We start from the raw sequence: 27,069 nt of genomic DNA, 5'->3' as shown, positions 1-27,069 counted from the left end.
GCCTTTTCCTCTCTGTAGCTGCACATAACTACGTGATTCACATTGTTGCTAGCATATTTAAACCAAATTATTAGCATATTACTTAGATACAAAGTTTCGATCATCCGCAGAAGTCAGACCGATCTATGTTTAGTTTTCGCAAACGTTTGAAAATGTTGAGCAGTGTTTCTCTCCGGGCTCAGATCGCTTCCATCATAGAGGTACTTTCTAAAGCTGCGGTTTCAGAAATTAGCAAAGTAGTCGACGATGGCATAGTTGTGTTACGTGTGGAAATGTGTCGACGGGAAAATGAAATCAACGTCCTGAAAAATAATGTACAACAACTTGACAGCGAGCTTCGAAAAGCTCGAGGGATTAATGCTCGAAGACGCATTCATCATGGTCGATCAGTTGCTGCTGAGAATTTTAGGAGAGGTGGGTCGACGTAGTGGTACTAACTATTTTATAATCAATCAATAGCTAACTGTGCACGTGACGTCACATTAGTCAGCCAGAAATATTTGCAGGTAAACGATGTAGGCGTATGTAATCAGCCAACTCACGTTCACACTGCACTGTGCCCAGGGCTAACGTTAGGGCCCTACAACAGACGAGTGTGTCCTCGGGTCATATCTGTCTGTGCACAATGGGATGGGAGAGGAATAGCAATAACTATTATTATAACCAATTCAGTGGCCTTGTTGTTAGAGTGGAGGCCTACACCCTGAGTTTGGAAGGTTGGGGGTTCGACCACAGACTCTCTGCTTGACACTCAGAATTAAGGAGATGGATTTGGGAGTAAGGCCCTACAACAGACTAGTATCCTGTCCAGGGGGTGTACTTATACATCCCGCTATAGAAACAGGAGGCATGTGAAATCAAATCATTATTATTACAAACCATTACACCCTTCTTTGACACAACTTCCCACAGCAACACATCCATTTAGATTACAATTAAAACAACCAATAAATGATTTTGATGACTGACATACAGTGCTTATTGATTTCCACAGGGCCTGGTAAAAGTGGTACCACTTGTGAGGGGAAGACCTCGCTTGAAAAACTGCAGCCTGAGGAAGATTTTAATGAAAAGGATGAAGGAGTTGGACCTGCAGATGAGATTCTGGTGAAGACTGAGCCAGGAGGAGAGGGTCAACAGGAAGAGCAGACTACAGGGATAAAAGACAGGGAAGCATCACGCAGCAGTGTTTTCTTTCCAGGGAAACCATATTTAGAGTCAGACATCAGAGAGGATATGATTTTACAGCTCAGACAGCAACCACGTCATCGGCAGTCAGACGCGCTCAGGAGAACAAGCAACGGCACAGTACAGTCAAACCCAGACCCTCAATGTGTATTGGGTTCTGACCCAAATTATAATACGACAAGGAGAGCGAGCAACCGAATATTTTGCCAGGTTAAGAAACACTTCATTTGCACACTGTGTGGAAAGAGCTTTGAACGTTACGGCCATCTTGAAAGACATCTACGAATTCATACGGGTGAGAAACCGTATAGTTGTGACCTGTGTGGAAGGTGTTTCAACCAGAAGGGGAGCCTCAAAGGACATCTGAAGACTCACAGAGGTAAGAGATTAGAATCACTTATTAGGTTATAGGTCATAGACAATTCCATGTATGCATTACTTCTGACTAGGGCCCATAGGGTAGTGCATCATATAGGGAATAGGGATGGGACACACTCACTACATAATGACATCCAATATGTTGGTTATTAATAGGACATAAACAATTCTATGCCTCATTGTTTTATTATTCAAATGTAATCTTTCCACACAGTATCGATGGACGGACTAGCTAACAACGAAGAGAAGCCTCTCCAGGATGGACGTCAGTCTGAGGAAGAGCAGATGAACGAGAAGGACGAAGTGTTCCAAACTGCTCCTCAGATGCCCACGAAGTCTGAGCCGGGGGAGGAGAAGGATGCATTCCAGACACTAGATCATAAAGCAGGAGAACAGACTGCAGGAAGAGCAGAACAGCAACTGGATGATGACTTGTCAACGTACGGGAGAGACGGCCGGCCGTGGATGTCCAGTTCACAAGCAGACAACGATATGGAGACGAGCAATTCAGAATATTTCATCAGTTCAGGTCAGAACTCCCAGTGTCTCACTGATCACTCTCCTGTACCTTCCAGTTCAGGTCAGAACTCCCAGTGTCTCACTGATCACTCTCCTGTACCTTCCAGTTCAGGTCAGAACTCCCAGTGTCTCACTGATCACTCTCCTGTACTTCCTGTCCTAGGAAGGGTGGAAGCGTCATGTAGCAGTGCTTCATCTCCAGGGAAACCATATGTAGATGTCAGCGAGGATATGATTTTACAGCTCAGACAGCAACATTATGGACCTTCAGACACACTCTTGATAGCAAGTGACGGTACAGTACATCCAAACTCGCAGGTCACGGACGGCGCTTCTCTGAACCATCCTCCCATCTTCTCCAGTTTTCCGGAAAGGAAGGTGAAAACCTTCCAAGGAGTCACCAAGGACAAGAAGTGCTTCATCTGCTCATTCTGTGGGAAGGTTTTTGAGCGTGTTGGTCATCTGGAAAGACACCAGCGAATTCATACGGGTGAGAAACCGTATAGTTGTGACCTGTGTGGAAGATGTTTCAACCAGAAGAGTAGCCTCAAAGGACATCTGAAGACTCACAGAGGTAAGAGACTAAAATAATATATATATTTTTTTAAATACATGAAAAACTAACTCTCTTAAGAGTGTAAATCAGTCAATTATTCTGTAATTAACAGACAGTATGCCCGTTATATCATTAAATAAGGCTTAAATAAGGCTGCATCCTTATTGGATCCCTATTCCCTTTATAGTGTACTACTATTGACCAGGACCCAAAGGGCTCTGATCAATAGTAGTACACTACATACAGAATTGGGTGCCATTTTGGGGTGGATACGAAGTGTTTTCCTGTTCTCTGTTGGGTTTAAGATGACATTAAACTGTTCATGTTGGATGATTTACATTGTTTGAATTGCCATGTTGTTAAAATCTATGCTAAAATACTTGATACTCTTTTTCCTGTCAAGCAGACGATGCTGACATGCTAACGGGACAATCTCTGCTTGATGATAAGAAGCCTGACTTTTATCCTAGACCCTCGGAGAACCCAGAGGAACCGAGGGATCAGCCCTCACCTGGTGAAGCACAGCCTAGCTCCGGGCACAGTGAGGAGGAGGAGGGCAGGGGGCAGGGGTTGATGGGGAGAGCAGAGAAAGAGAAGCAGTTTGAATCCCAGATACTCAGTCAGTCAGGACCTCAACACCAACAAAGCACAGAACGACCAGATTACCAGGACGACCCAGAGTATGTCATGGATGAGAGGGAGAGTCAGCTGTGTAGATCTTTCACAGAGAGGCACAGTGATATGGAGTCTGGATCACTAAATCCAGGTTGCTCCTCCGATGCGACAAAGCAGCAGAACTCCCATCCTGTTTCACCCAGTGTCAAATACCATCACAGTCCTTTTGATGGACTGCACCACCACCACGGGTTCTATACGTCAGCTTCTAGAGAGGTGGAACTTGAAGATTTGTCTTTTCAGGATGAGAAAGACAAGTTGGATGTGATTGAGCAAGAGCAGTATGCAGGGGTGGTTCTACATGCAAGGAACAGGGAGGATGGTGATGGAACAGTACTACCTAGGTTTCAGGACCGGGTACCACCGTCACCACTACCTGTAGAGGAGGAAACGGCAATGAGAGCGTATATCACAGAACCAAACTACAGTCAAGAGGGGATTTTATTTGCCCTTGGCATAGACAGTTTTGACAGTACAGAGGGAACCAGTGCCACTACAGACGACACAAGAAATAGATATTTCATATGCTCCTTTTGTGGAAAGAGTTTTGATCGCCATAGTCATTTTGAAAGACACCTGCACACTCATACTGGTGAGAAGCCCTACAGCTGTGAGATATGTGGTAAGACTTTCACTCAGAAGAGCAGCCTGAAAGCTCATCAGAGACTTCATATAGGTTAATCAAGGGCCAAAGAGTCTTAAGTGTGTTCCAAATGGCACCATATTCCTTATTTAGTGCACTACTTTTTAGGGTATGAATTGCCATTTGGGACACACCCTTACTGAAAGTTGTTTTTACCTCATCAAAACTCAAGTCAACACCAGTTAATGAGTATGGGACATTTGGCTGCTATTGTTAACACGTTGATGGTGTTGCAACAGTTTAGATGTCCAACTAAATTGTGTTGATAAGATGTCTTATTTGTTTGTTTGATATGGTCGTTTTGACTTTTTAATTATTTATATTTTTGACCTTTTTAATTGAGAATCAATTCTCATTTACAATAGCGATATTCAAATGTTGGTGTTACGAAAAAAGGAACATTTGAGTAGTTCTTTGTTTTACGTCATCAGGTATCATCTCTCCAATAATGTAAAAGTGTTTTTAAGAAAAACTTTCCTGCATCAACCTTATGGATCATTGATCCAATTTAACATGTAGGCAACATATCCATTTTTGTTTGTTTGTGAAGACCTTGATGGTAGGGTTGCCTCTTTAACCCTTGATCATGACTCTGTTGCGTTACATTACACATGAGTCATTGGAGTAAGCGTCTTCTGTTCGTGGAAGTTTTAAGAGCCCAGACATTCGGTCTGACCATTACCACGCGTCGCTTGTGGTACAGTTTTGGAAGCATAAGGATCATATCAGCGAGAAAATACATTTAAATTGATACCTTTTTTTATAGGGTTAGTGTTTCCACAAGGCTGATTAGTGATGATCTCCTAACAGCTGTGTGTGTAAATGGATGCCACCACAAACACAGAAAAACACTGTCTTCTGTAGAGGGTTTATGTTTATTTTACCTTTATTTAACTAGGCAAAGAAGAAGAACAAATTCTTATTTTCAATGATGGCCTAGGAACAGTGGGTTAACTGCCTGTTCAGCCTTGTCAGCTCGGGGGTTTGAACTTGCAACCTTTTGGTTACTAGTCCAACACTCTAACCACTAGGCTACACTGCCGCCGATATGTATCTAGAACCAACTGCTGCAATTGAGAATAGATTCACGTTTAGATGGCGTATTTGGCTGTCTTGGCTTCCAGACCCAATTCGCCTCTAAACAGAACATCCTTGGACAACAAGGAGTAAAGTTAGGCTCCTTTAGTTCATTATTGGGCTAGGTTGCTTACTACTCATTGAGTAGAATAGTTCAAATTATTGAGTTTTTTTATTCTAGCTATCTTAACCCAGGAAAATCAACTTAATTTATTTTTGCTTTGATTTGTTTTTTGGGGTTTCTGCTTGTGGATTTCTGAAATAAATGTAAAATTGTGAACGTCTCAATTTTGTGTGTTAATTGTTTTATTTAGTGACAGTAAAATAAAATGTTTTATAAGAGGATTCCTATCACTTTTCTTGTACTTACGGTAACATAAATCTGACTCATGTTTGAAAAGGTTTTGCCCACCTCCATTTAAGGTGTTTTAAATGCCAAAGAATGGGACATGTAGTGGCTCTGTGCAAAGGAAAGAAAATATATGGAGGGGAACAGGATTATGGTGAATGTGGGAACAATGTCAAGGTTAACTGTTGTAATTGTGGGAGGCACAGTGCATCATTTGGTGGATGCCAGGTGCAGAAAGTGGCTAGAGAGGCCCAAAGATATAAAATCATACATAATGTCTCTTAACAGAGGCTTCAAGGCAGTTTGGTGGAACTATTAGGCAGAATGATGGAGATGACAGGGTCAGTCCTGGAAGAAGTAGACCTACTGTAGGAGTTATGTTGGTCCTGACACCATTACGAGGCCTGTTCTGAAAGCTTTCTCTCACAAATGTGTCGTGTCAAAAGACACCTTGATAGTTAATCAGATTGACTTTATAGCCTTCATTGGAAAGGTTATCAACATGACTGCACTTGAGGAAAGAAGAACAGCCAAGTTGAAGGTTATTGTGGGAGCAGCAACAGTTTTTTAGGAGTAACAGATGTTACTGTTGCCATGATTGTTGATATGTTGATTTTTAATCATTCTAATGATTGAATGTCTCAGTATAATGATAGTCATGGTTTATGTCATCCTTCAGTGGAATGCCAGAAGCCTTATTGCTAACGGTCAGGACATTAAGAAGTATGGAATTGATTTAGAGATCAAACCTGATGTGATATGTGCTCAAGAAACGTGGCTTAGACCACATCTTGATTTTATTATTCCTGGTTATTGTTCAGTCGGATCTTATTGATCAATTGGACAGGGTGGTGGTTGTGCTACATTCATAAGGGAAGGTCATATATATGGTAATATACCTGTCCCATCTGAATATGAATGTGTGATAGTGGAAATCTACAGTGCAGGTAGTAATATTAAGTAGCAACATTTTTATAACCCTTGTCAACCATCTGTGGCGATGTTTGATGAAATATCTGGAGATTTGCGATCTAGAACGATACAGTGCATTCAGAAAGTATTCAGACCCCTCAACTTTTTCCACATTTTGTTAGATTACAGCCCTATTTTATTTTTGACCCTCAATCTTAACACAATACCTCATGACAAAGCAAAAACAGGTTTTTAGAAATTTTTGCACATTTATTACAAATAAAAAAACAAATTAAGACATTTGCTTAAGTATTCAGACTCTTAACTCAATACTTTATTAGCACCTTTACCAGCGATTACAGCCTTGAGTCTTCTTGGGTATGACACTACAAGCTTGGCACACCTTCTTCTCTGCAGATCTTCAAGCTCTGTCAGGTTGGATGGGGAGCGTCGCTGCACTGCTATTTTCAGGTCTCTCCAGAGATGTTTGATCGGGTTCATGTCCTTTGATGAGTAAAAAAAATCTCACTTTTAGAGCAAGGCTGTAACGTAACAACATGTGGAAAAAGTCAAGGGGTCTGAATACTATATGAATGCACTGTATGAGCCAGTGAGTGTTGTGGGTGACAAGAGGAAGGTGGTTCCTTGGTGGATCAAAGAGTGCACTGCGGCTATTCAAGAAAGAAATAGGGCTTACAGAGTGTTGCATAGGAATACAGTGCCTTCGGAAAGTATTCAGACCCCTTGACTTTTTCCACATTTTGTTACGTTACAGCCTTATTTTAAAATGGATTAAATAAAAAAAATGTCCTCAATAATCTACACACAATACCCCATAATGACATCACAATACCCCATAATGACATCACAATACCCCATAATGACATCACAATACCCCATAATGACATCACAATACCCCATAATGACATCACAATACCCCATAATGACAAAGCAAAAACAGGTTTTTAGACATTTTTGCAAATGTATTCAAGATAAAACTTTACTTACATATTCAAAATAAAACCTAAGTATTCAGACTCTTTGCAATGAGACTCAAGCTCAGGTGCATCCTGTTTCCATTGATCATCCTTGAGATGTTTCTACAACTTGATTGGAGTCCACCTGTGGTAAATTCAATTGTTTGGTCATGATTTGGAAAGACACACACCTGTCTATATAAGGTCCCACAGTTGACAGTGCATGTCAGAGCAAAAACCAGCCATGAGGTCGAAGGAATTGTCCTTAGAGCTCCAAGACAGGATTGTGTCGATGCACAGACCTGGGGAAGAAAAATGTCAGGCCTTTATGGTAGAGTGGCCAGATGGAAGCCACTCCTCAGTTAAAGGAACATGACAGCCCACTTGGAGTTTGCCTAAAGGCACCTAAAGACTCTCAGAACATGAGAAACAGGATTGAAAACTTTAGCCTGAATGCCAAGCGTCATGTCTGGAGGAAACCTGGCACCATCCCTACGTTGAAGCATGGTGGTGGCAGCATCATGCTGTGGGGATGTTTTTCAGCAGCAGGAACTGGGAGACTAGTCAGGATCAAGGCAAAGATGAATGGAACAAAGTACAAAGAGATCCTTGATGAAAATCTGCTCAGTACCTCAGGCTGGGGCGAAGGTTCACCTTCCAACAGTACAAGGACCCTAAGCATCACAGCCAAGACAAATCGGAAGTGGCTTCAGGACAAGTATCTGAATGTCCTTCAGAGGCCCAGCCAGAGCCCGGACTTGAACCGGATCGAACATCTCTGGAGAGACCTGAAAATAGCCATCCAACCTGACAGAGCCTGACAGAGCTTGAGAGGATCTGCAGAGAAGAATGGGAGAAACTCCCCAAATACAAGTGTGCCAAGCTTATAGCATCATACCCAAGAAGACTCGAGGCTGTAATCGCTGCCAATTGCATGCTCCCTCAAAATGTATATTTTTGTCTTCAGCTGCACCATTGAGAGCATCCTGACATACCGTCTGGTATGGCAACTGCTTGGCCTCCGACCGCAAGGCACTACAGAGGGTAGTGCGTACGGCCCAGTACATCACTGGGGCCAAGCTTCCTGCCATCCAGGACCTTTATACCAGGCGGTGGAAGGCCCTAAACATTGTCAAAGACTTCAGCCACCCTAGTCATAGACTGTTCTCTCTGCTACCGCACGGCAAGTGGTATTGGAGCGCCAAGTTTAGGTCCAAGAGGCTTCTAACAGCTTTTACCCAAAAGCCATAAGACTGCTGAACATCTAATCAAATGGCTACCCAGACTATTTGCATTATCCCCCCCCCCCCCCTTCCCTTTTACTCTGCTCCTACTCTCTGTTTATTATCTATGCATAGACACTTTAGTAACTCTACCTACATGTACATATTACTAACCGGTGCCCCCTGTATATAGCCTCGCTATTGTTATTTTACTGCTGCTCTTTAATTATATGTTACTTTAATTTCTTATTTTTTTAGGGATCTTTCTTGAAACTGCATTGTTGGTTAAGGGCTTGTAAGTAAGGATTTCACTGTGAGGTCTACACCCGTTGTATTCGGCGCATGTGACAAATAACATTTTATTTGATTTTCAGCCTTAATAGGGTGCGGATATAAAGCCCTAGGTCATGATCAGTTGTGCTATGTAATGTTTAAGCATCTACTGTACCTGATGAGGTCATGTACGTTCCCCTGGGATAATTTAATAGGATTTGTAGTGAGGGGTTTATACCTACCTGGTTGTAAACATGCAGTAATATTATATTTTGTAAAGCCTGGCAAGGACCCTTCATGTGCTGATAGTTAGACCAATAGCACTGACCTCTAACTTGTGTAAATTGATGGAAAGTATGATAGTCATCAGATTGTCATATTTCCTGGAACATAGATGTTTATTGAGTCACTGTCAAAGTGGATTCCGTAAAGGTCGATCTACTTTGAATACATTAGTAAAGGTGAGCAAGTTGAAAATACTCCGTCCATGAAAGAAGTAATTGCTACTGTCTTTTTTTATATTGAAAAGACACTATGTGGAGAGAAGGCCTACTGATTAAGATGGAAGGACTTGGTATTGGTGGGAGATTATATAACTGGGTTTTATCCTTCTTATTTAATCACATTTTTAAGTTAAAATAGGATCTATTTTATCTGATGCCTATGTAGTCGACAATGATATTCCTCAAGACAGTGCTGTCAGTTCTATTTTGTTCAATATTATGATTAATGATTTGTTTTCGAATGTAGGTAGGGGTATTGGGGCTTCCCTATATGCTGATGATGGAGCTATAAGGAAGAGGGGAAGGAATGTCTCTCGTGACCAAATCTATTCAACAAGATTTACTGGGGTTTAAAATGGTCAGAGACAAAGTCTTGCTGTATGTTCTTCTCAAAGAAGAAAATTGTTGATAATATACAGTTGTTTCTGTATGGACAGCCTATGGGGAGGGTTTCTAAGTACAAATATTTGGGTCTATGGTTCAATAAGAGATATACATGGAAAGATCATGTCATAAATGTTGAAACCAAGTGTAAGAAGGTGGTGAATCTTATGCGCTCGGTCTCCGGTTATGAATGTGATGCTGACTGACCATCGTTGATGGATATTTATAGAGCTCTGATCAGGACGACAGTTGATTACGGATGTATAGTTTATGGAACAGCGGTGAAAACTTGGTTTCAGAGGCTGGACAGAATCCAGTATATATCTTTAAGGATATGTATTGGTGCATTTAAATCAACATCTGTATGTGTCTTACTAGTGGAGGCAGGTGAGATGCCATTGGATATACAGAGTAAAAAACTGTCATTAGCTTATTGGGTTAGGCTGAAAGGCTGTGAGGTTGATCATCTCACTGCTACCGTTCTAGATGACTGTTGGGAATATACTACTAGACAAGGCAGTGGGTTTGGTTGGAAAGCTTGCTCATGAGTGTGGTTTGAGGGAGTTGGAGGTTGGCCCTTCTGTGCTGATAAGGGATGTTCCTCTGGTTACTCCCAGATCCTGTTTATCTAACCTTGGTAGAGAATAAAATATTGGTCAGAAGTCAGTGATTTAAGGAAACTGGTTGACAATTACATTGGTAGAAGTTTTTATGCATTTTTACTGCTTTTCACCGATACATCCAAGGACCCAGATAGTAGGCACACAGGATCAGGCATTTATGTTCTTGAATTTAATGTGCAGATATGTAGAATACTAACAGACGAACTGTCAGTATACTCAGTTGAACAGTTGGCGATAGTAATTGCCCTTCAGTGGGTGGAGGATGTTCAACCTGTCAGAAGGATATATAGTACGCTCAGATTCTCTGTCTATATTGAATAGTTTATCATCTGGCAAATCTAATAGGTGTGACCTACTATTGGAGGCATTCATGTTATTATGGAGAATTAAGATAGTGGGTGAAGTAGTGAGATTCTACTGGGTCCCAGCCCATTTGGGTGTGGAAGAGAATGAAATTGTAGACCACATAGCCAAATGAGCTTTAAAATGAGTCATAATTTATATGAATGTTCCACTGGGTAAAGGTGAGGCCAAATGTAAAGATCAGAGCCTTTTTGTGTGGCAGACAGGATGGGACCCTGAGCCCAAGGGCCGGCATTTATATTCCCTCCAAAGAAAGGTTGGTGGACCAAGATTCAAATGTTAGATTAGGAAGGAAGAGGTGGTATTTGCTCAACGTGTCTAGGACATTATACATTGAACTCGTTTTTACATCTTGTTAGCAAGCATGTGACTGGTTTGTGTCTAGAGAGTATGGTTGATGAAACGATGGAGCATGTGTTGTTATATTGTTGCAAGTATGTTGAAGAGAGGGAAAGATTTAAGTGTAAGGTCATTGAAGTTGGATAGGGTTGGGGGGGTTTGGAAGGGATTTGTGGCATGGTCTATTAGAATCTCTCTCTCTCTCAGAAGTGCTGAGTTATGTTGGAGGATTTAGAAATGTGGAACTAATGTTGTAAACCATGATTGTCCACACACTCCAGCACAGTAGGTGGTGGCATGCACCTTTAACATTTGTTTGCTGACAGCCATTATATGATAGAAGAAGATTTTGACTCGGAAGTAGCTAGCTAACGTTAGCTAGGTTTATTTTTTGCAGACATTTAAATTGGCTGATGTAGCTAGCTAGCTTTTAGAATAACATTTACATTAACTCGTTTTTTAAACGACACTCAAAATGTCTAACTGTATCGCCATTCAGACACAACTAACCTCGATCATGGAGGTTTTAGCCAAATCAGCGGTGGCAGAAATCGCCAAACTTATCGATGACAACTGTGCTGTATTACATTTCGAAATATCTCGGAAGCATAATGAAAATGACATTTTGCGGAGGAAACTGCTCATGGTGGATAATGAACTGAAGATTGCGCGGATTTCACGACAAACCGGTGAGTAATGTACCAAATGTTGTGGTACGCAGAAGTTTTAACGTTACTGTTATGTTCCCTAGTTAACGTTAGCTCCAACGCGCTCAGTCGTACAGGCTAGGCCTCTATTGTTATTTGTAGATAAGGCTATTCTAATACCTAGCTAAGTATTTATGTGGTTGTGTTTATTCAAGGCAAAACATTGGAGAAATATAGATTGTTATTGGGCCGATTTTTTTAATTGGTTTGTTTTGAAATGTAGTTGTTAGGCTACCGTTGCTAGCTAAGGACACCACAGAGCAGACGCTAGATATGGCTCTGGAAATGTACCTCAATCCAGGGATGGAAGATGACGCTGCAATCCTAATTTTCCCATTATCAAAATGTTACGTCGAAAATATTGAAATAGTGTTATTTCTTTATTAAACTGCCTTTTTGTCGTCCCAATGTTAGTCTACCTAGGCTATAGCAGCCCATGGATTCCGTGAAAATACGACGCCTAGCGTTGAGGTGAGTAACTACCTGAAGTGTTGTGGAATCCAATGGGTTGCTTTAGTCTAGCATGAGGACAAAAAAGGGCAGTTTAAGTAAAAGCGATCAGTATTTCAGTCTTCTCGTTGTATCATTTTGGACAATTAGTAGTGCAGCGCCATCTTCTATCCCTGGATTGAGGAACGTTGATTAGAAAACTCGGCTCCCGAGTGGTGCAGCAGTCTAAGGCACTGCAGCTCAGTGCTTGAGGCGTCACTACAGACACCCTGGTTCGAATCCAGGCTGTATCACAACCGGCCGTGATTGGGAGTCCCATAGGGCGGCGCACAATTCCATACTGGGAAGATGTACTTACAGTGACCATAAATATGGTCGGAATCTTATGGTTGCCTACCTGTCAAAAAAATACTACTGGAGAGTCCTGGGAGTCTCCTTTATGTCTGTAATCATTTGCTGTTTCAGAGAAATACATGGACAGCTGTGCTTCAGACTGGAGACCCAGTCAGCGAGGAGATGAGGATGCGTTTGGGTCAGCTTTGGGAGAAATTAAGGTCTGTGCTCCATAGACTGATTCTTGTGTAGTTGAATCAGAGATTGGTAGTATCGTATTCCTTTCGGCTCCGAGTAGACTGAAGGGCCTTGACGGTGCATGCCTGTTGAGGCCCTTTGCTCAACTAGGAGCCGAAAGGGACACATCTCTAGAAAACCCATAACCCAATTAAATCTTACAGACTTGAAACTTGACAAATTGACAATGCATACTGTCTAATAGTTTCATTCTTCTAGTTTGCAGAGATAGAAACCCCTTTCATTAAGGTAGAGAGACAGGATGATGGATCATGGAGCAGGGAGCAACACAGAGGACCAAGTGGACAGGGTAACTGAATTCATTGGGCCATTGGACAGGGCAACTGAATTCATTGGGCCATTGGACAGGGCAACTGAATTCATTGGGCCATTGGACAGGGCAACTGCATTCAATGGGCCATTGGACAGGGCAACTGCATTCAATGGGTTCATTGGACAGGCCTACTTCCTTTCAAAACACTGTCTCTGTCCCAAATGGTTCCCTATATAGTGCACTACTTTTTAACAGGGGCTCGTAAAGATTTGGTTAAATGGAGTGCACTATGTAGGGAATAGGGTGGGTTTGGGCTACTTTGTTTCCAAACAGTGTTCTACTGGCCATGGTGTTGAACCTTCATTTGATAACATTTGCTTTGCAATTATATATTTTTGGGACATATAAGAAGGGCATGCAATTCTTGACATAATGTAAGTAACTACAAATATATCATTTATATTGCTTTGCAATTATAACGATTGTCTTTGCACCTTCTATCTAGGAAACACTGCATACGTCAATAATGCCATTCAGAAGCTTCCCATTGGGAATCATCAGGACTTGGAAGAAGAGGAGAATCAGGACCCACTAATTCTCCTGGAAGAGCAGCTGGCAGAAGGCCAAGAGAAGCTTAGTGAGCTGTGCCAGTCTCAGTCTGGGCACTGTGGCGAGGAGGAGACCAGTGTTCTAGAGTTTGTAATAAAGACTGAGAAGGAGGAAGAACATTCTGGATTCAGTCAGGCTGGATGTCAGAGGAGCACAGTAAAGCAGCAGAACCCCGTGAGCTCTGAATTTGTAATGGATGAAAGAGACAGTCAACTGTGGTCGTCTATAGTTCAAGGGAATGATGACATAGTCATAGAGACTGACTTTCCTGATTTCTCTTATGTAGCCGACCAGTATTCAGAGAGTTTTCCAGATCGCTCCGAGGCTCAGCCTCAGCCACAGCCCCTCTCTAGCCCAGTGGAAGGCCCTAGTAAATCAGCCATCTCACCTTTACATAGACCGTGCAATGGATCAATGTACAACAAAGTCTTTCAGAAAGAGAAAGTAAGTGCATCTCAGTCTGTGTCTAGTTCTTTTCAGTGCCGACCACAGATCAACCATTCACAGCAGCAGACCAGGCAGAGAGATCAGGTGTTCTCCCAGAGGAATAATCACATCCCACCGTCCAGGCCTCAAGACACTGGACACACAGCAGAGCGAAGCTTTGGACTGAGTGACACTGACAGACCAACTGCCTCCCATTTAGGGATTCGATTGAACAATAACACTTTTACACCAGGTGGCCTCAGAAGCTTCTCTATGCCTCATTATAATACGAAAAATCACTGGGGTACAGCCATAACAGAGAAGGTTTTCAGTTGCTCGCAGTGTGGCAAGAGTTTTAGTCGCCTGTCCTATCTCAAGATACATCAGCGAAGTCACACGGGAGAGAGGCCGTTTCGGTGCACCGTCTGCGGGAAGAGTTTTCACTGCTCCTCGCACCTGACTATACACCACCGCATTCACACGGGAGAGAGACCCTATAGCTGTGCCACATGTGGGAAGAGGTTTACCCAGCAGAGCAGTCTCAAGACGCACCAGAGTGTCCACAGTGGAGAGAGGCCATATGGTTGCTCTCAGTGTGGCAAGACTTTCACTCTTCTGCACCATCTGAAGAGGCACAGGATTATTCATGCTGGGTATAGCTGAGTGGGTCATTTATTATTATAATTAAACCTCTATCCAGGAAGTCCGTAAATATGGTCCTCAAAGCTGAATTTAAGATAAAGTTATTTGTTTTACTTTAGAAATGAAAATGAAAATAGAAAAATTAGAACTTTGATGTTGTATGCTATTTTCAACACTACAGAAACATTTCATGAAATAAAATACACATTGAATAGTTTTGCATCAGACCTTTTAATAAACTATGAAAATCGGTACTCTCCATAATCAAGTATTCTGGCAAAATGTTTTATTACCTATTCATGTCATATAACAATGTCTGTGTCCCAAATAGCACAATCTTCTCTATATAGTGCTCTACTTTCGGCCACGTCACATCGACGCACACAGTATGCTGTGGAACCAATTAATAATCAGGGAAACCTTTGTAGAGTCTTGACTGCTGTATTGGATTGTGTAATTGTAAATTGTGTAAATCTCTACACACCAGAGGGCAGTGGTACTCAACTTTCAGAACAGAGCAAACTAATAGTCACCCTAGTGCAGTTTTACTACAGGAACTAACCCCCATTTGAAGTTCTCCTTTACTGTAATGGCGAATCACTCATTTCAGCAGAGCGGAGTCAAAGAGAATATAGAAAACTCTGTGGAGAGGTTGTCCTATTACATAAATATTGGTGTTATGATGCTTTTCCAATAAGTAAGGGCTTTGCGGATATACACTGAACAAAAATAATAAATGCAACAATTTCAAAGATTTTACTGAGTTATAGTTCATAGAAGGAAATCAGTCTAAATACATTAATTGGGGCTCTAATCTATGGATTTCACATCACTTGGAAGGGGCGCAGTCATGGGTGGGCCTGAGAAGACATAGGCCCACCCAATCAGAATGAGTTTTTCCCCAGAAACTGGCTTTATTATAGACAGAAATACTCCCCAGACGATCCCGCAAGTGAAGATGCGGAGGTCCTGGGCTGACGTGGTTACACATTGTCTGGTTGGGAGGCCAGTTGGATGTACTGCCAAATTCTCTAAAATGACTTTGGAGGTGGCTTGTGATAGAGAAATTAACATTCAGTTCTCTGGCAACAGCTTTTATTTTTTGTTCTGTATATATTTGAAAAGTTACAGTATGATCTGAAGCTGCTGTTTTAAACATGGCAGAGTAACTTTGCAACAGTTAACTTCATGACTAGCCTGGGTACCAGTCTGTTTAGCTAACGTTCCACTCCTTGTCATATGCCATGGAGTATAAGGAGTGGAATGTTGGCCAAACAGACTGGTACCCAGGCTACGACATGGCTCAATGTTGATGTGGCTATGTGTGTGTGCATAGTTTCATGTTTCTGGGGGGTAACCTTTAGTAGACAGCAGATACAGTATAAATGCCCTTTACAGAGCAAACAATGGCCTGAGTATTCCTAACCATTTACAAACACTGACGTCACTTTCTGATTACTGTGCCTGCTCCCACCGGAGTAAGGTGAAGATGCCTCGATGCTGATCCAGTTTAGCATTTCCCCCACCAATGGTTAAGGTTAGGATTGGGAAAGGGGAAGCTGATCTTTGAGCTGTACCTAGGGGAAACTTTACCCCAGAGTGCTTCTACTACAGTTTCTAGCCTTGCCAAGGACCAGCAGCTCCAAGCCTGGGAAAGGACCAGCAGCTCCAAGCCTGGTAAAAGACCAGCAGCTCCAAGCCTGGTAAAAGACCAGCAGCTTCAAGCCTGGTAAAAGACCAGCAGCTCCAAGCCTGGTAAAGGACCAGCAGCTCCAAGCCTGGGAAAGGACCAGCAGCTCCAAGCCTGGTAAAGGACCAGCAGCTCCAAGCCTGGTAAAAGACCAGCAGCTCCAAGCCTGGTAAAAGACCAGCAGCTCCAAGCCTGGTAAAAGACCAGCAGCTCCAAGCCTGGTAAAACACCAAATACTGTAGTTGATTATGACTATATGTGAAGGTTGCAGAAACGTTTGTCACTTGCGTTGATAAGAAAGAGGAAATTAATGTTTCCTGACTATTGGGGTCAGTAATTGATCTAAAAGTGTCATATAGTTGATACCTCTATTCTGGGCATCACCCCCCAGATTTAGTCTGTGTTCCCCTGCTCTGACGTTGCTGACTCATGCCAGATCTTACAACAGGTATTTTACGTATCAGATTGTGTTATAACAATCTGGTGCCTGACTGCACCGTCTGGCGTGCAATGTCTGAGCAGGGAAATACGACCTTTGTGTTATTCTACAATTAAGGTGATGCTAGTTTTAAAAAGCAACTAGGTTTTGGTTGAACTTGATTTAGGCCTTGACAGCACAGTTCTCAGGCGCAGTCATACTTTACACATTAGGCATAAGACAAAAAGGGTTAATTATGATAGGAGCATCTGGGTCACATCCCAAATGACACCCTATTCCCTATACAGTGAACACGTTAAAAGCAGTGCACTATATAGGGAATAGGGTGCCATTTGGGACACAACCCCATGCTCTTAAAGGGATGGGGAGGACAGCTTGTAAAACAGAACCTACTCATGACCTTGTATGGGTATTTATAAGAAAACATTGCGCTGACGTCATGGAAATTGCTGGTTGGAGGTGCAACATGGCATTAAAACATGTTGGGTGAGAAAGTGGTAAAGAGCTTCCTGGATTGACAGTTGTGGTGAGACAACACAGTAATTCTACAGAGACATAGAAAACAAAGTGGCGCTTGAACACCACAGTCTATCAAGTTGACTCAGTTTATTGTGACAGTAAGACTTGTGTAGCACCAACAAAATACCCTATATTCACCTTTCAATCCCCATCGATATACACATTCATGAGCATTCTTATAAAGGCAAAGCTAAAACTACCCATCGTTTGGAAGGTAAAATAATCTAGTTTAACCCCTTTTTAAGACGTTGACTAAAAAGCATCCATTACACGATAAAAAAGTGCTTCTATAAATAAGTATTAAAAATATACAGAGAACATAATTGTTAATACACCAACACACTGCTACTTTACAGCACGTTACAGTCAGTCTAAATTCAAACATGTCATGGGTAGCACTGGTGCTCCCAACTGTAAAAAATCAGAAGTGCAACGTTTTTTTATAGAGCATATATAGCCTAAATTAATTATATTTCTGAAGCACATGTTGTGCCCTAGAAACGAATATGTTATGCTGTAAATACATTGGTTTATTATAAAAAGCTAAAATGTTGATACAAATACTGGTCATGTGGGGAATATAAGGTTTCTACATTATGCAAAAGCACTATTTTCTTATTGAGATGCATTACATTGAAAATGGTACAGTGTCTCTTTAAGAGCGTCAAGTTTGTGATGTCTACAGGCAAAAGATCTGACATTCATGGTTTTGACTAGAAAGGGGTACGGCCATTACCGGAAGTGGCTTTTTTTTTTTTTACTCAAGAGAGGCACAACATTGTGATAGTTCCAGGAACGTGGCGCAAAGCCGACTCGACAGACCAGACTGGGGTTTGGGAAACCAATGAGTGGAAAAATCTTCCTTGGTCGTTAATTTTCTCGATTTTCAATCTAGATTCGAGCCAATGTTTTAAGTAGCTGAACATGTCATAACCTTGTGAAAGTGACAAACTTACACGTTTTCATTTATATCGAAGGAGTGCCTTTGATTTGACGGAATGCAAATGCGCAGTTCAGTGCAACACGACAGTTCGACCCAATGATGTGTTTCCGCACATGAGTTTAGCTAGCTAACTTTGCCAGGACATCGCATGCATGCATGATCTGGGATTTCTATTGGAGAAGCAGTTTCTAATCATCTTCATACTGAACCATCTTTACTAGAATCACGGATCTCCTGAAGAAGCTATCCCTTTACCATTCTCTCTGTGCTCCAAAATTAAAACTGCAGTTCGCACGGGAAAATATTTTGTTGCATTTGCGACCAAATTGGTCGCACTTTAGAGCCCACTATATTATGGGAACACCCTTACGTTTTGGTAATTTACTTCACCTATATCATCTAATTTTAAAATCTACATATTAGTCACACTTGTTAGAAAATGTACAACTTGCAAGTATTTCTGAACTGAACAAAAATAAATATAAAGTTAACACATTAAATTGTCAGTGCACCGGGTCAGTTCACCTCAATACAGCTCTATATTTATAAACGTTTAGTGCAGGGCTCATAAATAATAGTACTTTACTCCGAATTGTCATGTTTCCATAACACAAACAATGAGTCATGTTGTCAACAAACAGCTACCTTGAAGAATGTTAAAGTACAGAAAAAGAACAGCGTGGCCAGATATCTAGGGGACGTACAATAGGGTGATTACGGAATGCCCCCCTTCCCCCATACACACACCGTGTAACCACATTCAGTCAGAGTTATCAGGCGTCGTTATTGTTGTGCTCTATATGGGTCACCATGTTGGACACCAGTCGCTCTAGCTGCTTTGCCCTCAGCTGGCCTGTCTCCAGGACCTCCTCGTGGTTGGCCTTCTCCTGGCTGTCGTAGTCCATCACAGCCTGGTTGGTGATCAGGGACAGGGCGAACACACGCATCCCACAGTGACGCGCTACAATCACCTCGTGCACCGTACTCATGCCTAGAACAACGAGAACGAGGAGGACAAAAGCAATGCACTAACTGACAATGTAATTCAAAAGTTGCAGAGTTGCATTCTTCATAATTCTGCATGAAATGCTGCAAGAGCAAACTACAAGAACAACGGAGTGCTTGCAAAAGTATTGTTATGGCAGTGGACGAAGTTTAGAAGTTTAAATTGTTGCTAGAGTAGAAGATGATTGTAGTAGTGCTGAGGTGTTGTGATAATTTGGGGTAGCTGCTCCAGGACTCACCCACAGCGTCAGCCCCCAGTCTGTTCATCATACGACACTCAGCGATGGTTTCGAACGAGGGCCCGCCCAGGACGCAGTAAACTCCCTCTCTCAGGAAGTCTGCAAAGCCAAGCTCCGCCCCCACACCTTGTGCCAGCTGCAGAAGTTCCCTGTCGTACGCATCAGACATGGAGGGGAACCGAACCCCGAACCTAGGAGGAGGAAGTGGTGGTAACTTAACCAAACCCGTTTTCAGTCCCTGATAAACCAGTCGTGGAAAAAGGGTTCTCGCCCCAAAAACATTACCTAGTAATTACATTTGCTTAATTAAAGTAAAACAGGCATTTTTGGGCGCTGGCACCCTTTTTAATTTGCATTCCGTAATCACTCTATTGTACGTCCTTAACCGTTCCCTATATACATAACCACACACCTCTCATCATTGGGTCCTGCCAGTGGGTTGTTCCCAGCGAACCCAGGCATGTTGATGTGGTCTTTGATGATCATGATGTCCCCAACCTTGTAGTCCTGATTGAGGCCTCCAGCTGCATTGGTCAGGATGACAGTTTCCACACCCAGCAGCTTGAAAATCCGCATGGGCATTGTGACCTGCAACATTTGGCAATTTAAATTGTAATTGTTTATTCATTTTTGTAATTTTTTTTTTTACACATGAAGATTAGCTGACGCCGTGGCATCAACTAATGGGGGATCCTAATAACATTCAAATGCACAACCAGCTATACTGTGAAATACGATGTGAAAAATACAGTTCAGGTAGGCCTCTGCACTTCAGCAAACAAAAGAAAGTAAGAGAGGTGCTCAAAAAGAATGAGAGGAATCCAATACTAGGGCTTAAATAACACACAAAACCACTCAGAAAACAGGCAGTGATACATACAGTGCCTTCAGAAAGTATTCATACCCCTTGGACTTATTCAACATTTTGTTGTGTTACAGCCTGAATCAAAATGGGTGAAAAAATATGTCCCACCCATCTACACACAATACCCCATAATGACAAAGTGAATTTTTTTTCTGCAAATTTGGTAAATGAAATACAGAAATATCTTATTTACATAAGTATTCACACCTTTGGAAGTGAATACTTTGGCAGTGGCCAAGCACGACTCCCAACACCATCATTAAGTTTGCCGACGACACAACAGTGGTAGGCCTGATCAACGACCACAATGAGACATCCTATAGGGAGGAGGTCAGAGACCTGGCAGTGTGGTGCAAGAACAATAACCTCTCCCTCAACGTGATCAAGACATGGGAGATGATTCTGGACTACAGGAAAAGGAGGACCGAGCGCGCCCCCTTTCTCATCGACGGGACTGTAGTGGGGCAGGTTGAGAGCTTCAAGCGGTACCGGAGCGCCAAGTCTAGGTCCGAAAGGCTTCTTAACAGCTTCTACCTCCAAGCCAGAAGACTCCTGAACAGCTTATTAAAATGCTACCTGGACAATTTCATTGACCCCACCCCCCATTTTTACGCTGCTACGACTCTCTGTTTATTATCTATGCATAGTCACTTTACCTCTACGTACATGTACATATTACCTCAATTACCTCGACTAACCTGTGCCCACGCACATTGACTCTGTACCAGTACCCCCTGTATATAGCCTCCACATTGACTCTGTACCAGTACCCCCTGTATATAGCCTCCACATTGTACCAGTACCCCCTGTATATAGCCTCCACATTGACTCTGTACCAGTACCCCCTGTATATAGCCTCCACATTGACTCTGTACCAGTACCCCCTGTATATAGCCTCCACATTGTACCAGTACCCCCTGTATATAGCCTCCACATTGACTCTGTACCAGTACCCCCTGTATATAGCCTCCACATTGTACCAGTACCCCCTGTATATAGCCTCCACATTGACTCTGTACCAGTACCCCCTGTATATAGCCTCCACATTGACTCTGTACCAGTACCCCCTGTATATAGCCTCCACATTGTACCAGTACCCCCTGTATATAGCCTCCACATTGACTCTGTACCAGTACCCCCTGTATATAGCCTCACTACTGTTTATTGTTGCTCCTTAATTGTTATTTTTCATTTTTTTTCATTTTTTAAAATATATTTTTTATTTATTATTATTTATTATTTTTGCTACAGTTTATTTTAGTAAATACTTTAACACTTATTTATTAAAACTGCTATGTTGGTTAAGGGCTTGTAAGTAAGCATTTTACTGTAAGGTAAAATATTGTATTCGGTGCATGTGACAAATAAAATGTGATTTGATTTGATTACAGCAGTGAGTCTTTCTGGGTAAATCTCTAAGAGCTTTGCACACCTGGATTGTACAATATTTGCACATTATTTTCAAGCCGATTTAAGTCACAACTGTAACTAGGCCACACACACACATATATATATATATATATATATATATATATATATATATATATATATATATATATACAGTGCTCAAAAAAATTAAGGGAACACTTAAACAACACAATGTAACTCCAAGTCAATCATACTTCTGTGAAATCAAACTGTCCACTTAGGAAGCAACACTGATTGACAATAAATTTCACATGCTGTTGTGCAAATGGAATAGACAACAGGTGGAAAATATAGGCAATTAGCAAGACACCCCCAATAAAGGAGTGGTTCTGCAAGTGGTGACCACAGACCACTTCTCAGTTCCTATGCTTCCTGGCTGATGTTTTGGTCACTTTTGAATGCTGGCGGTGCTTTCACTCTAGTGGTAGCATGAGACGGAGTCTACAACCCACACAAGTGGCTCAGGTAGTGCAGCTCATCCAGGATGGCACATCAATGCGAGCTGTGGCAAGAAGGTTTGCTGTGTCTGTCAGCGTAGTGTCCAGAGCATGGAGGCGCTACCAGGAGACAGGCCAGTACATCAGGAGACGTGGAGGAGGCCGTAGGAGGGCAACAACCCAGCAGCAGGACCGCTCTCCGCCTTTGCGCAAGGAGGAGCAGGAGGAGCACTGCCAGAGCCCTGCAAAATGACCTCCAGCAGGCCACAAATGTGCATGTGTCTGCTCAAACGGTCAGAAACAGACTCCATGAGGGTGGTATGAGGGCCCGACATCCACAGGTGGGGGTTGTGCTTACAGCCCAACACCGTGCAGGACGTTTGGCATTTGCCAGAGAACACCAAGATTGGCAAATTCGCCACTAGCGCCCTGTGCTCTTCACAGATGAAAGCAGGTTCACACTGAGCACATGTGACAGACGTGACAGCCTGGAGATGCCGTGGAGAACGTTCTGCTGCCTGCAACATCCTCCAGCATGACCGGTTTGGTGGTGGGTCAGTCATGGTATGGGGTGGCATTTCTTTGGGGGGCCGCACAGCCCTCCATGTGCTCGCCAGAGGTAGCCTGACTGCCATTAGGAACCGAGATGAGATCCTCAGACCCCTTGTGAGACCATATGCTGGTGCGGTTGGCCCTGGGTTCCTCCTAATGCAAGACAATGCTAGACCTCCTGTGGCTGGAGTGTGTCAGCAGTTCCTGCAAGAGGAAGGCATTGATGCTATGGACTGGCCCGCCCGTTCCCCAGACCTGAATCCAATTGAGCACATCTGGGACATCATGTCTCGCTCCGTCCACCAATGCCACGTTGCACCACAGACTGTCCAGGAGTTGGCGGATGCTTTAGTCCAGGTCTGGGAGGAAATCCCTCAGGAGACCATCCGCCACCTCATCAGGAGCATGCCCAGGCGTTGTAGGGAGGTCATACAGGCACGTGGAGGCCACACACACTACTGAGCCTCATTTTGACTTGTTTTAAGGACATTACATCAAAGTTGGATCAGCCTGTAGTGTGGTTTTCCACTTTAATTTTGAGTGTGACTCCAAATCCAGACCTCCATGGGTTGATACATTTGATTTCCATTGATAATTTTTGTGTGATTTTGTTGTCAGCACATTCAACTATGTAAAGAAAAAAATATTTAATAAGAATATTTCATTCATTCAGATCTAGGATGTGTTATTTTTAGTGTTCCCTTTATTTTTTTGAGCAGTGTATATATAAACATCAACAAACCTTATGGATGGGGTATCCCTCATAGAGATGGAATCTTCCCTGCATACAAACACATGCTTTCCCTTTCAGCATGCCAAACACCAACCTGCCAGCGTGACCATGCACTGGAACACACAAAAACCAGTTAGATCAGTACACACAGTGTATTAGAGATTAGAGATAAGTATACATACATAACACGCATACAAAACTACACACCTGTGCTCTGGGGAAAGTTAGGAATGTCGCTGTATTTAAATGCCATCTGGTCTTTTAGCATTTCTGCCAAGCCTCCCAAGCCTGAGCCACAAACTATCCCCACCAGGGGGCGTATCTCTGTCCGGGACAGGAGCCATTCAGCTGTAGCACTGCACTCCTCAAAGCTGCACCTGAGAGAGAGAGAGAGAGAGGAGAGAGGAGAGAGAGGAGAGAGAGAGGGAGAGAGAGAGAGAGAGAGAGAGAGAGAGAGAGAGAGAGAGAGAGAGAGAGAGAGGAAAAACATTTGAAATGTAATTGACAGAGGGAGAGAGGTGGGAAATGTGTGGGAAAACAGCCTCAAAGTAAGAAAACAGGGAGATGGGCATGACCATCTGTGTCATAGCCCAAATGGCACCCTATGCCTTACATAGTGCACTACTTTTGACCAGAGTCCTATGAGTCCTGGTCAAAGGTAGTGCATTATAAAGGGAATAGGGTGCCATTTGGGTCACATCCTGAGTGTGAGTTAAAGCGGTGGAGCGAGAAGGGAATTGGGAAACACAGCTGTGTCTGAAGCAGCCTTTTATTATGTAATATAACATTACAACAAGATTACAACTGAGAACATTTTCCAAGGACTTCCCACACACGCACGCTCTCGCCTATTGTAAATAATCTTCATCTGATTCTGCTTTAACAGTAAAAGGGTACTACCAGCATCCACAATGTTAACACAACCCATGGCATGTGTAGGCCTAGTAACAGATTCCTTTCATGGGGCTGGGCTACGTGACGAACCAAGCGCGAAGTTACAGCCACATTTTCCATGTTGAGGAATTTCCGCAGCCCAGTAAATGTCTGCAATGGAGCCTAATCCAATTATGCATTAGCCTTCTGGCATGATATAATTGTAGACTTTAGAATTAAAGACACAGTAAAACGCTACACATACCACTATAGACAGATGTTCTTTTAACCATTCATTTAGCGCCTGTCACCTGGTAAAACTGCTCTTCCGAGAAAAAGTGTTGACAAATGAACCTAGGACTGGACCAGAAATAATGATAAAAGTATAGCAGGCTACAGAAGCGCAAAAGACCACGGCTTTCCGTTAAGTTACGCACATTAATCCATATTAGTCCACACTCACTCATAACATTAAACAATTCCATACAGCACCATATAAGGTTCACAATTATTATTACTGATGCTTCTGATATCTGAATCCGCAGATATAAAGAACAGTGGATATTGTAGGAAAACACTTACCCCACTGTAGATTCTGGATACATGATGATGCTCCTGCAAATTGCCAAAAATTACTTTTCAAATAAATTATGGACCGACTAACTGACCTGACAAGTTTGGATAGACTCAATGAGACTAAATGTGTGAAACGTTTGTAAAGAGATAAATAGGCCTATTTAAATCATAGCTAACTCAACTCAGTACTGACGCTTCTAAAAGTTTCGGAAGTTTACTTTGTGGGTATATAAACCTCCGTCCCCTCCACACGAGCCACATCCCTGTGTGACGTATGGTGACAGCTCGCGCTCCTATTGGACTGTCACGCGGGCGTTGTTCGGATGATCATGCCGCATTTGCTGTTCTCTTGGTGATTTCACGACAACTCGGAAACTCGAGCTTCCTATTGGTTCAATCACTTTACAAGTGGGAAACTCGGAGTTTATGCCGTGTTCAATACAACTCGGAACTCGGACCCTGAGTTAAAATGAGATATATACACTACCAGTCAAAAGTTTAAGAACACCTATTCATTCAAGGGTTTTTATTTATTTGTACTATTTTCTACATTGTAGTATAATAGTGAAGAAATCAAAACTATGAAATAACACATATGGAATCATGTAGTAACCAAAAAAGTGTTAAACAAATCAAAATATATTTTATATTTGAGATTCTTCAATTAGCCACCCTTTGCCTTGATGACAGCTTTGCACACTCTTGGCATTCTCTCAACCAGCTTCACCTGGAATGCTTTTCCAACAGTCTTGAAGGAGTTCCCACATATGCTGTGCACTTGTTGGCTGCTTTTACTTCACTCTGTGATACATCCCAAACCGTCTCAATTGGGTTGAGGTTGGGGGATTGTGGAGGCCAGGTTATCTGATGCAGCACTCCATCACTCTCCTTCTTGGTAAAATAGCCCTTATACAGCCTGGAGGTGTGTTGGGTCATTGTCCTGTTGAAAAACAAATGATGGTCCCACATTAACCCAAACAAGATGGGATGGCGTATCGCTGCAGAATACTGTGGTAGCCATGCTGGTTAAGTGTGCCTTGATTCCATCAGTCTCCTCTGAACAGTTGATGTTGAGATGTGTCTGTTACTTGAACTAAATGAAGTATTTATTTGGGCTGCAATTTCTGAGGCTTGTGACTCGAATTAACTTGTCCTCTACAGCATTGGTACCTCTGGGTCTTCCATTCCTGCGGTGGTCCTCATGAGAGCTAGTTTCATCACAGCACTTGATGGGTTTTGCGACTGCACTTGAAGAAACTCAAAGTTCTTGAAATTGTATGTATTGACTGACCTTCATGTCTTAAAGTAATGATGGACTGTCGTTTCTCTTTGCTTATTTGAGCTGTTCTTGCCATATTTTCTGTGTACCCCCCCCCCCCACCCCTCACACATACACAACACACCTTGTCACAACACAACTGATTGGCTCAAATGCATTAAGAAGGAAAGAAATTCCACAAATTAACTTTTAAGAAGGCACACATTTTAATTGGAATGCATTCCAGGTGACATGAAGCTGGTTGAGAGAATACCATGAGTGTGTAAAGCTGTCATCAAGGCAAAGGGTGGCTACTTTGAAGAATCTCAAATATAAAATATATTTTGATATGTTAAACACTTTTTTGGTTACTACATGATTCTATATGTGTTATTCCATAGTTTTGATGTCTTTACTATTATTCTACAATGTAGAAAATAGTAAAAATAAATAAAAACCCTTGAATGAGTAGGTGTTCTAAAACTTTGGACCGGTAGTGTATATATCTTTTTTACAATACAAAACATCCACGTACAAACAACAACATACAGCCAGACACAAACATAGACAACATCACCCCTGCCCAGACCCACCTGCTCACACCCCAATCTCCACCGCCCCTATCACTCTCCTCCACATGGCCTCAAACTGCACCAGGTGGCTGGTGGCACCGTAATTGGGGAGGAAGGGCTCATATTAATGTCTGGAACAGAATAAATTGAATGGTATCGAACACATCAAACACATGGTTTCCATGAGATTTGAGTTATGTCGGATGAGAGAGTTACGCTGCGTTCGTGTCAAGTCTGATTCAAATTGATTCGGACACTTCCCAAGTTGTGTATTGTCTTT

General features: G+C 42.4%; 3 protein-coding genes across 6 annotated transcripts; 2 read left to right on the top strand and 1 right to left on the bottom strand.

Annotated features, from left to right (window-relative positions):
• Positions 1–5,324, top strand: LOC118965565 (uncharacterized). 4 transcript variants are annotated; one of them, XM_090182851.1, is made up of 5 exons: positions 1–414; positions 995–1,567; positions 1,781–2,095; positions 2,249–2,659; positions 3,048–5,324. In XM_090182851.1, exons 1-5 carry the CDS (start codon positions 126–128, stop codon positions 3,995–3,997), a joined length of 2,538 nt encoding a protein of 845 aa, XP_090038977.1. In that variant the 5' UTR covers positions 1–125; the 3' UTR covers positions 3,998–5,324. The 4 variants fall into 4 exon arrangements, with proteins under 4 accessions (XP_090038977.1, XP_036842404.2, XP_036842403.2 ...); XM_036986509.2 differs by having other exon boundaries at positions 3,045–5,324; XM_036986508.2 differs by having other exon boundaries at positions 1,781–2,659.
• Positions 5,325–11,296: 5,972 nt separating this feature from the next.
• LOC110531017 (uncharacterized) lies at positions 11,297–14,874 on the top strand. Its single transcript, XM_036986503.2, has 4 exons — positions 11,297–11,671; positions 12,605–12,693; positions 12,929–13,019; positions 13,489–14,874. Exons 1-4 carry the CDS (start codon positions 11,458–11,460, stop codon positions 14,679–14,681), a joined length of 1,587 nt encoding a protein of 528 aa, XP_036842398.2. The 5' UTR covers positions 11,297–11,457; the 3' UTR covers positions 14,682–14,874.
• Positions 14,875–17,380: 2,506 nt separating this feature from the next.
• On the bottom strand, positions 17,381–25,299 carry LOC110530769 (purine nucleoside phosphorylase). Its single transcript, XM_021614033.3, has 6 exons — positions 24,966–25,299; positions 23,718–23,887; positions 23,520–23,623; positions 19,908–20,083; positions 19,496–19,686; positions 17,381–19,242 (listed from the first exon to the last, which is right to left on the bottom strand). The coding sequence occupies exons 1-6, from the start codon at positions 24,986–24,988 to the stop codon at positions 19,025–19,027; spliced, it is 882 nt and encodes a 293-aa protein (XP_021469708.2). The 5' UTR covers positions 24,989–25,299; the 3' UTR covers positions 17,381–19,024.
• Positions 25,300–27,069: the final 1,770 nt, after the last annotated feature.

This window comes from Oncorhynchus mykiss, chromosome 8 (genome assembly GCF_057628025.1).
Source record: "Oncorhynchus mykiss isolate SJ-2025 chromosome 8, ASM5762802v1, whole genome shotgun sequence".
In the NCBI taxonomy this organism is placed as follows: Eukaryota; Metazoa; Chordata; class Actinopteri; order Salmoniformes; family Salmonidae; genus Oncorhynchus; species Oncorhynchus mykiss.
This window is presented reverse-complemented; position numbering and strand designations above follow the sequence as displayed.